At 43.9% G+C, this 10,939-nt stretch overlaps 1 protein-coding gene across 1 annotated transcript in view; it reads right to left on the reverse strand.

Annotated features, from left to right (window-relative positions):
* Nucleotides 1–1,898: 1,898 nt before the first annotated feature.
* The window catches only part of LOC125481891 (negative elongation factor A-like), a gene marked incomplete at its 5' end in the record, with an annotated part of 10,968 nt that continues 1,927 nt past the window's right edge, over nucleotides 1,899–10,939 (reverse strand). Inside the window, 2 exons of the mRNA XM_048593825.1 lie at nucleotides 1,899–2,873; nucleotides 10,556–10,655. Coding sequence (XP_048449782.1) covers nucleotides 2,689–2,873; nucleotides 10,556–10,655 — 285 coding nt within the window. The remainder of the gene's footprint in view (nucleotides 2,874–10,555; nucleotides 10,656–10,939) is intronic.

Here is a 10,939-nt window from a genome sequence, read left to right on the forward strand (position 1 = left end):
TCTACATTCAGAACATTGAGATCCTTCAGAAGCGTTTCTCCCTGCGAGTCCTGAAACATTTTCTAAAGAAGGGTCTAGGCCCGAAACGTCAGCCTTCCTGCTCCTCTGATGCTGCTTGGCCTGCTGTGTTCATCCAGCTCTACACCTTGTTATCTCTTGTCCACTCACTTCAGGCATTGATCTAGTAAGCCTCCTCTGAACAGCCTGAAAAGCATTTACAATTCCTTAAATAAGACTGAAATTCCAGAGTATTCAAGTATGTCACACCATGGTCCTATACAACAGAGGCATAACATCTTTCCCATATTTTTTCCCTTAACAGAAGTGCTACATCCCAATTGTCTCCTTAATTAGTTGCTGCACTTCCACAGTAACTTTTTGTGACTAACTGCATGTACTGGGATACCGAGATCCCTTCTTATCTCAGAACACAGTAGTCAGAGTCACACAGCCATTCACCATTCAAGCAATATTCTGCTTTTCTTTCTGCCAAGGTGAACTTCACATTTTCCCACATTTGCCAGATTTATCCCACTCAAGGAAGTTGCAGGCAGATGTAGATACATTATGATCTCTTCACACATATTCCCACTATTTTTGTCTCATCTGCAAATTTAGCCTTAATACAAACTATAAATTTGACCTCTGGAAATCAAAGTACAGCAGGTCTAGAGGCACCCCTTACCCACAGCACATGTCACTCCTTCAAAGAACTCTCAAATTGGTCAAACATTTCTTTTCACCACAAAACCGTTTTGATTCTTCCCAATCATCTTGAGGTGTTCGAAGTGCCCAGGTATAACCCCCCTTAAATCATCAATCCTTACAACTTGCATAAGCTAGACGCAAGTTCTTTGGAGTACAAATTCCGGTTTCCTGCCTCCTTCCTTTCTTAAATAGAGGAGATATATTTGCTACTTTCCTGTGTGATAGAACCTTCCTAGAATCTAGTGAATTTTGGAAAACTAACACCAACACATTTGCTACCTCATTAGCCACTTTTTAGGACTCTAAGATGAAGTCCATCTAACTGGAGGTCCTGTCAACCTGCAGTTCCATCAATTTTCTCAGTACTGCTTCCCTAATGCTTGTAATTTCACCAAGTTCCTCTCTCCCTTCCACTTCCCAATTTACATTATTGCTAAAAATGTTTCTTTCCTGTCGTCCACAGTGAAGAAAAAAGCAAAATATTTGTTTATTTCATCTGTTGTTTTCTTATTATCAACCTTTACTTCCTTGTTCTCACCATCTAGAGAACTAACACATTTTATTTAGTTTTCATTTTTAGATACCTGTAGAAATTCTTGTTTTCTGTTTTTACATTTGTAGATTTCCTCCCATCCTTTAATGCTTTTCTTCCAATTAATCTTTCACTAGTCTATCCAGTGATACCTCATCACATTCAACAATTAATTTTAGTTACTTCACAACTCCAGTATTTGTAGCATTTTGTACAGCTTCCATAAAGTAAGGCATGCAGGTAGGTAAAGTAAGGCAGGTAAAGTTGCCATAATGCCAAAGGACTATAGGGCTGCTCTCTCATTAGAGACAATCGATGGTGGTTTAACCCAAGGATCACCACACCTTAGGTGAAAGGACAGGTTGAGATAGGACCTTCATGGTAACCTCAGCCAGTGCAGGAACTGATCCCATGCTGCTGATGTCACTCTGCATAACCAACCAGCAATTCAAGCAACCTCATCCATAAAGTACCAACTGAATTAAGACACATGTTTAACAGTGTTTACAAGAAAAACAGATGATCAAATTTTACTGCTGCTGCTGTCACAGAGCAACAGACAATGAACATTGGAAACTGTGCTCTTTCTTTGAGAGAAGTTCTGAACATATCATAACTGCATTTGTGCTTAATGAAAAGAACCAAAAACAAATGTGACTCCAGTTACATTGTAATTTTATTGTGCTTGGTACTGTATGTTCAGTAAAAGCACTGCCGTCCCTTAAGCATTGACAGTTCAACCAGCTGCCTAAACACAGGAAAACCAATTATGGCTGTGCAATCTTTAATCTGCACTCATTTTCCATAGAAAATCTAATTATTTTACATCTTACACTGTACGAGAGCGCACGCGAAAGAAAGAAACCTAGAATCTTTACGACTGTACAAAAAAATAGAAAAATGTTGTTAAATCATGCTGCCTCTGCAACAAATACTTTACAAAAACTGATTATGTGACTCAGTGAAGGCACCAGATACCAGGAAATCTGGCTTTCCAATGCTCTCCAGTTCAAACCCCACGACTAAAAGTGAACCAAATCTAAGCTGCTAAATGATTTCCCCTTAGTATTTCAGAAATGACAAACCAACTCAAGGTTGTGGTCATGCGGTCCTCCTTTCAGCCGTAACTAGAGTCCACATGCTTTCCACAAATCAAAGAGTTTTCATGCTGAAGTTGTCAGTGTAGCTGGAGACTGAACGAACCATCATTAAAAAGACATTGACACCACAGGAGACAGAAAAACACACCAATTGCAGGAAATCACTTCTCTATTCATTTCATCCCACTCTCTGGCAGCCCTAAATTCTGCATCACAATCTGTTAAATAGATGTCCCCTGCAAATGTTTTGGAACTGTCTATAAATACAATCAATCATCGAAGCCCAGGTCAGTGGCAATCAAGATAACACTGGATTTGGTCCACGAGTTTGGAGGTCCTGGTGAACTCTCAGGACACATTTGTGATAGGCTTGTACTTCTTCAGTCTGGTCCATTGGCCTGTGGCATAGTTCATTTCAAAGACCGTGTCCACCAGCATTGTGGTGCTGCCTGTGCCATCTGCCTTCGGTAGAACCTCTGTGTGTTCGCTCAGTTTGATTTGAATGATATCACCCTGTTCCGGACATGGGTTTTCTGAAAGAATAAAATGACAATCAGCTTTGCACAGTGAATGATTCAAAAGTATTCAAAAATAGCACTTATGTTGCACATTTTGTGGGTCAGTTCTAACATCTTTAACTACTTCCCTCCAATATGAAACAAGAAATACATTCAGTATTCTACATCATTTCACCACCATTCCCCCTCACATAAGGGGGTTAAAAAAAAACAGAAAAATAAATATACACTTCCAGGTCATATATTGAGGGGCAGAGAAATGGGAATGGAGCCTTCATAATTAGAGTCGATACAGTGTGGAGCCAGAGGAACACAGCAGGTCAGAACCTGTCCTGATGAAGGGTCTAGGCCTGAAACGTCATCTCTCCTGCTTCTCTGAAGCTGCCTGACCTGCTGGGTTTCTCCAGCTCTACACTGTATCGACTCCGACTACAGCATCTGCAATTCTTTCACCGAGAGCTTTCACCAATAGAGAGAAGGGATTGGTGAACTAATAGAGGTCAGAGAGTTGGCAGAAGGGGCAGCGTTAGGCCATTCAGCCCATTCCGCCATTCAATCATGGCTGATATGTTTCTCAACTTCCATTCTCCCGCCTCCCACCATACCCCTTGATCCCCTTACTAATCAAGAATCTATCTCTGTCTTAAATACACTCTGACTAGAACTCCACAGCCTGCGGTGGCAATGAGTTCCACAGATTCATCATCCTCTGGCTGAAGAAATTCCTCCTCATCTGAGTTCTAAAGGGTCCTAACTCTCCCACCAGTGGAAACATCATCTCCATGTCCACTCTATCCAGGCCTCTCAGTATTCTCTAAGTTTCAAATAGATTCCCTACCCCTCCCCAGCATTCTAAACTCTACAGAGTACAGACATAGAGTCCTCAACTGCTCCTCATTTGACAAGATCTTCATCAGTCGTGTAAACCTCCTCTGGCCCCCGTCCATTACCAGCACATACTTCCTTAGATATGGAACCCGAAACTGCTCAACATTCCAAATGCAATTTGACCAGAACCTTATACAGCCTTAGCAGTCCATCTCTGCTCTTGTATTCTAGCCCTTTTGAAATGAATAACATTGTATTTGCCTTCCTAATTGCCAAATGAACCTGCATGTTAACTTTCACAGAATCCTGAACTAGGACTCCTTTGTGCTTCAAATTTCTGAAGCCTATGCCTCTGTTCTTACTTAAGTGCACAACATCACACTTTCTCATCTGCCACTTCTTTGCCCATTCTCCTAGCCAGTCCAAGTCCTTCTGCAGCCTCCCTGCCTCCTCAATACTACCTGTCCCTCCACCTACCTTTGTGTCATCTGCAAACTTAGCAACAATGCGCTTGGTTCTTCCATCCAATGTATAATGTGAATAGTTGTGGTCCCAACACTGACTCCTGTGGAACTCAGAAGTCCAGCAGAGGGTGACAGCAAGGGAGAGGCATCACTTTGGCACACACATTAGAGCCTGGAAGCAGTCACCTCCACTGAAGAGTGGATCATTGTGGGCCTGGTATCAAAGACTACTTGAGACCCAGACATTACATCAATGTAGCATTTCCCTCCCTCCCTCCCTCTTCCTCTAACCAAAAAAAAGAGAGAGACATGCTAATTTGTTGGTAGCAGAGTGAAAAGTAAGGCACTGGCACTATAGGCTTCGGTGAGCAGCAGCTCAGTAAAAAGTACAGGTAAAGTCCTTTTAACTTTCCTCTTAATCTTAGAGCAGTTGAGATGGTGGTTAGGGCAGTGGTATGCTCCTCCTGCAGGATGTGGGAAGTGCACCCAGCTGCAGCTCCTGGGAGACCATGTTAGGGAGCTGGAGCTGGATGCACTCAGGATCATCCGAGATGCTGAGTGCATCATAGATAGGAGTTTCACTGAGGTGGTCACACCTGAGGTGCAGGCAGAGAGCAGCTGGGTGACCGCCAGGGAAGGCAAAGGGAGTAGGCAGAGACTGCAGGAAACCCCTGTGGCCATTCCCTTCGAAAACAATACCGTTTTGGATACTGTTGAGGAGGGGGGTGGTGGGGGTGGTGGGTGGAATGACTGATCAGGGGAAAGCAATAGTAGCCAGGTTGGTGGCACTATGACTGGCTCTGGGGTACAGCGGTGAAGGGTAAAGGTAAACAGGACCTTAGTGATAGGAGATTTGATAGTCAGGGGGACAAATAGGAGATTTGTGGCTGCCAACGAGAATCCAGGATGGTGTGATGTTTCCCAGATGCCGGGGTTCGGGATGTCTTGGAGTGGCTGCAGAACGTTCTCAGGGGGGAGGGTGAGCAGCCAGAGGTTACTATGCGCATTGGCACAAATGACATAGGTAGAAATAGGGATGAGGTCTTGCGGAATGGATTAGAGAGAGCAAGGAAAAAAGTTAAAAACCAGGACCTCGAAGGTCGTAATCTTTGGATTATTTCCAGTGCCATGTGCTAGCGAGGTTAAGAACAGGAAGATATGGCAGATGAATGCGTGGTTAAAGAATTGGTGCAGGGGGCAGGGATTCAGATTCCTGGATCATTGGGATCTTTTCTGGGACAGAGGTGGCCTGTTCAAGAGGGACGGGTTGCACCTGAACTGGAGGGGGACCAATATCCTGGCAGGCAAATTTGCTAGTGCTGCAAGGGAGGATTTAAACTAGATTGGCTGGGAGGTGGGATCCTCAACAGCACAGACGCAACTGCAAGGCTGGAAGGAGATACTGTTTTCAGAAATAGCGAGTTGGAGCAAGGTGGAACAGGACAGGGAGCGAGGATGTCTGCTGGATTAAATTGCATCTATTTCAATGCAAGAGGGCTGACAGGTAAGGCCAATGAACTCAGGGCACGGATAGGTACATGGGAATGGGATATTATAGCCATTACAGAAACATGGCTAAGGGAAGGACAAGACTGGCAGCTTAATGTGCCAGGGTACAGGTGCTTTAGGTGGGACAGAGGTGAAGGAAACAGGGGAGGAGGAATTGCATTTTTGGTTAAGGGGAATATCACAGCAATAGTCAGAGATGAGGGATCATCCAATGAGGTTTTGTGGGTGAAGCAAAGAAATAATAAGGAGATGGTGACATTACTGGGGTTGTACTATAGGCCCCCAAATAGTCAATGGGAAATAGAGGTAGTGGTATTATTGTTGGATTGTTAATCCAGAGACCCCAATAACATTGAGGACCTGGGTTCGAATCCCGCCATGGCTGATGGTGGAATTTGAATTCAATAAAAAATATCTGGAATTAAGAATCTAATGATGACCATCAATCCATTGTCAATTATTGGAAAATCCCATCTGGTCGCTAATGTCCTTCAGGGAAGGAAACTGCCATCCTTGCCTGGTCTGGGCCCACATGTGACTCCAGACCCAGAGCAATGTGGTTGACTCTGAACTGTCCTCTAGGCAATTAGGGATGGGCAATAAATGCTGCCTAGCCAGTGACACCCTCATCCCTTTAATGAATAAAGAAAAATATGCAGGGAGATTGGGGAGACTTGCAGGAGCAATAGGGTTGTCATAGTGGGGGACTGTAATTTTCCAACAGACTGGGGACTGCCATAGTGTTAAGGGCTTAGATGGGGTGGAATTTGTTAAACTTGTTCAGGAAAGTTTCCTTAAGCAGTATATAGTGGGCCCTACTCGGGAAGGGCAAAACTTGACCTACTCTTGAGAAATATGGCAGGACAGATGACAGAGGTGACAGTGGGGGACCAGTGACCATAGTTTTATTCATTTTAAAATAGTTATGGGAAAAGGCAAAACTGGTCCACAGGTTCAAGTTCTAAACTGGGGCAAGGTGAATTTTGATGGAATTAGACAGGAGGTTGCAGGGGTTGATTGGAGTAGTTTGTTGTCTGGCAAGTGGGAGACCTTTAAAAGTGTGATAGGTAGAGTTCAAGGTCTCTAAGTTCCTGTGAGGGTGAAGGGCAAGGTTGGCAGGAGTAGGGAACTGTGGATGACAAGAGATATTGAGGCTTTGACAAGAAAAAAAGGAGGCCTGTGTCAGGGGCAGGCAGCTGGGATCAAGGGAATCCCTGGAGGTAGAAAGAGGATACAGGAGTTTACTGAAGAAGGAAATCAGGAGGGCGAAAAGGGGGCATGAGATAACTTTGGCTGAGAAGATTAAGGTGAATCAGAGATTCTTTAAGTATGTTAAAGGAAAATGAATAACTAGAGAGAGAATAGGACCCCTCAAGGACCAAAGTGGACATGTATGAGTGGAAGCATAGGAGATGGGCGAGGTCGTCAATGAATACTTCTCTGTTTACTGTGGAGAAAAGACATGAAGGCTTGGGACAAAAACAGAAGTTGTTGCTGGAAAAACTCAGCAGGTCTGGCAGCATCCGAGAAGGAAAAAGAAATCAGAGTTAACGTTTCAGATCCGGTGATCCTTCCTCAGAACTGTTCTTCGGAAGGGTCACCTGACCTGAAACGTTAACTCTGATTTTTTTTTCTTCACAGATGCTGCCAGACCTGCTGAGCTTTTCCAGCAACTTCTGTTTTTGTTCCTGATTTCCAGCATTCGCAGTTCTTTAGGTTTTTACGAACACTTGGGAACTTGGGGAAGTTAGTGGCGATATCTTCGGGACAGTCCATATCACAGTGCAGGAAGTGTTGGAAGTTTCAGAATGTACGAAGGTGGATAAATCTCCTAGTCTTCACCAGATATATCCAAGAACCGTGCAAGAGGCTAGGGAAGAACTTGCAAGGGCCCTGGCTGATAGATTTACATTATCACTAGCCATGGGTGAGATCCCGGAAGACTGGTGGGTAGCGGCACAGTGGCTCAGAGTTTAGCACTGTTGCCTCACAGCGCCAGGGACCTGGGTTTGATTCCAACCTTGAGCAACTGTCTGTGTAGAGTTTGCATTCTCCGTGTGTCTGCGTGGGTTTCCTCCAGGTGCAACGGTTTTCTCCCACTGTCCAAAGATGTGCAGGTTAGGTGGATTGGCCATGCTAAATTGCCCGTAGTGTTCACAGATGTGTAGATTAGGTGGATTGTAGGGGGATGCTCTGAGGATCAGTGTGGACTTGTTGGGCCGAAGGGCCTGTTTCCACACTGTAGGGATTTGATGAAATTCTATGAATGTTGTGCCCTTATTCAAGAAGAGCTGCAAAGAAAAACCTGGGAATTATAGACTGGTAAGCCTAACATCTGTGGTAAGTAAGTTACTTCAGAAGATTCGAAGGGATAAGATATACATGCAATTGGAAAGACAGGGTTTGATTAGGAGTAGTCAGCATAGTTTTGTGTGTGGGAGATCATGCTTCACAAATTTGCTAGTGTTCTTTGATGAAGTGACCAGGAAGGTTAATGAGGGCAGGGCAGTAGACTTAGTCCATATGGATTTCAGTAAGGCCTTTGATAAGGTTCCACATGGAAGGCTGCTCTGAAAGGTTAGATCACATGGAATCCAGGGGGAGCTGGCAGATTGGATACACAATTGGCTTGATGGTAGGAAGCAAAGAGTAATAGTGGAAGGATGCTTGTTGGACTGGAGGCCTGTGACTAGCAGTGTGCCTCAGGGGTTGACGCTGGGTCCATTGCTGCTGTTATCTACATCAATAATTTGGATGAGAATGTACAAGGTATGGTTAATAAGTCTCCGGATGACACTAAAGTAGGCGGTATCGTCAACAGTGAGGAGGGTTATCAGAAATTGCAGCAGGATCTTGATCAGCTGAGGAAGTGGGGCGAGAAACGACAAATGGAGTTTATGATAAATAAGTGCGAGGTGTTCCTTTTTGGACAGTTAAATAAAGGTAGGAGTTTCATAGTGAATGATAGGGCCTTCAGGTGTGTAGTGGAAGAGAGGGACCCTGGAGTTCAGGAGCACAGTTCTCTGAAAGTGTAATCATGGGTAGACAGGGCAGTGAAGGCAGCTTTTGGCACACTGGCCTTTAGTCAGGGCACTGAGTACAGAAGTTGGGAAATTATGCTGCAGTTGTACATGATGTTGGTGAGGCCGCATTTGAAGTACTGTGTTCAGTTTTGATCACCATGCTATAGGAAGGATGTTATTAAACTGGAAAAAGAGTGCAGAAGAAATTTACAAGGATGTTGCCAGGGCTCAAGGGAGATGGAGAGGCTGGACATGCTAGGACTTTTTTCTTTAGAGTGTAGGAGACTGAGGCAGGATCTTATAGAAGTGTATAAGATCACAACAGATATGGAAAGGGTGAATGCACTTAGTCTTTTCCCCAGGGTTGGGGGAATCAAGGACTAGAGGGCATCATTTTAAGGTAAAAGGGGAAAGAATACATGGAAACCTGAGGGGCAACTTTTTTTGGACCAGTTTGGGCCAAAGGGCCTAAATTCGTGCTGTAGGACTCTGAATCTATAACTCCACTCGTCACTGGCTGCCATTCGGAAAAAAAACCCTTTATCCCCACTGTCTGCCTTCTGCAGTCAGTCAGTCCTCTATTCACGCCTGTAACTTGCCCCTAAGACCATCGGCTTTTACCTTATTGAGCAGTCTCCTGTGCAGCACGTCAGAAGCCTTGTGGAAATCCAAATAGATTGTATCCACTGGCTCTCTTTTGTCTAACTTGCTTGTTACCTCCTCAAAGAATGCTAACAGATTTGTCAGGCATGACCCTCCCTGCAATGAAGTTATGCTGACTCAGATCTATGTGCTTCCAAGCACGCCACTATCTCATTCTTAATAATCGACTCTAAAATGACCATCAATGACTGAGGTCAGGCTAACTGTACTATAATTTCCTGTCTCCTGCTTCCCTCTTCTTAAACAGAAGTGTTACATTCACCATTTTCTAGTCCTCCGAGACTCTCCCTGACTCCAGTGATTCCTTAAAGACCACCACCAATACCTCCAAAATCTCCTCAGCTATCTCCTTGAGAACTCTGGCGTGTAGTCCAACTCGGCCGATACCAGGCCGGCGTCAACACCACTTTACATGCCCACTCTCCATAAGCCTTCAACCTGTTACTAAGTAAAAATCTCTTACTCTCTCAAATTTATTCAGTGTTTTGGCATCCACACACTCTTGGTATTGAATTCCAATAATCATGACACCTTGAGAGAAGTAATTTTTTAAAAATAGTAATCTCTTTAAAATCTGCTAACCTTATCCTAAAGCGATGACTTCCCACTCCAGATTGCCTCACGAGGAAACATCCTGTCTCAATCTACTTTGTTAATCCCCTTTAGCATCTTATACATCTCAATTAGATTTCCTCATCTAAACTCCAGGAGACGCTCATCCTAAACTGCTCAATCTCTCTTCATAAGACAAACCTCTCATTTCTGGAATCAACCTAATAAACTTTCTCTGAACTGCTCCAATGCAATTACATCCTTCAAGAAAGAGGATTAAAATTGGATACAATACTCCAGATGCAGTCTGAGTAATAACTTGTACAGATGCAGTAACACTCCCCTGCTTTTATACTTTATTTCTGTAGCAACAAATGCCAAAATTTCATTTTTCTTTCTTATTACCTGCTCTACCTACATACTAGTTTTGTGATGCATGTACAAATATACCCAGATTCCTCTGCACCAAAGCACACTAAAGTTTCTCTCCATTTAGATAATAAGTTGCTTTTCGATTCCTCTGACCAAAATGGATAACTTCACACTTATACTTCTAACAGTATTTTAATTGCCAGCTGACACTGAACAATAAAATCCAAGGGGAAACCTGCAACCTCAGATGCAGGTGGTGAGAAGAGAATGAAATATTACAACATACCTCTTGACCCAGCCATAAAGCCAAGTATAAGAGCCTTCTCTGGTCGGGTAACCTTGTTGGCAGTCTTGAACATTTCTTGGGCTGCATACATTTGGTCTCTCTGTAAAATGCAAAAAGAACAAGCATGAAAATAACCAGATAAGGCTACAACATGAGTCAACAAAATAACTAGTAAGGAAGGAAAAAAAAAGAAAGACTGAGATCCAACTAGATTGCCAGTTATATGTTGGGAGTTGCAAGATGTATTCATAGACTTGTTGACTAATCACAGCAATCAATCTCTCCACAATTAGTCTACAACAGATCCATACATGATGATAGGCAACCCAGTTGGGGGGGGGGGGGGGGGGGGGGGGGGGGGGGGAGCAGGGGGGGGGGGGGGGG

This window comes from Rhincodon typus, unplaced genomic scaffold (assembly GCF_021869965.1).
Source record: "Rhincodon typus isolate 14 unplaced genomic scaffold, sRhiTyp1.1 hic_rhity00004113, whole genome shotgun sequence".
Taxonomy (NCBI): domain Eukaryota; kingdom Metazoa; phylum Chordata; class Chondrichthyes; order Orectolobiformes; family Rhincodontidae; genus Rhincodon; species Rhincodon typus.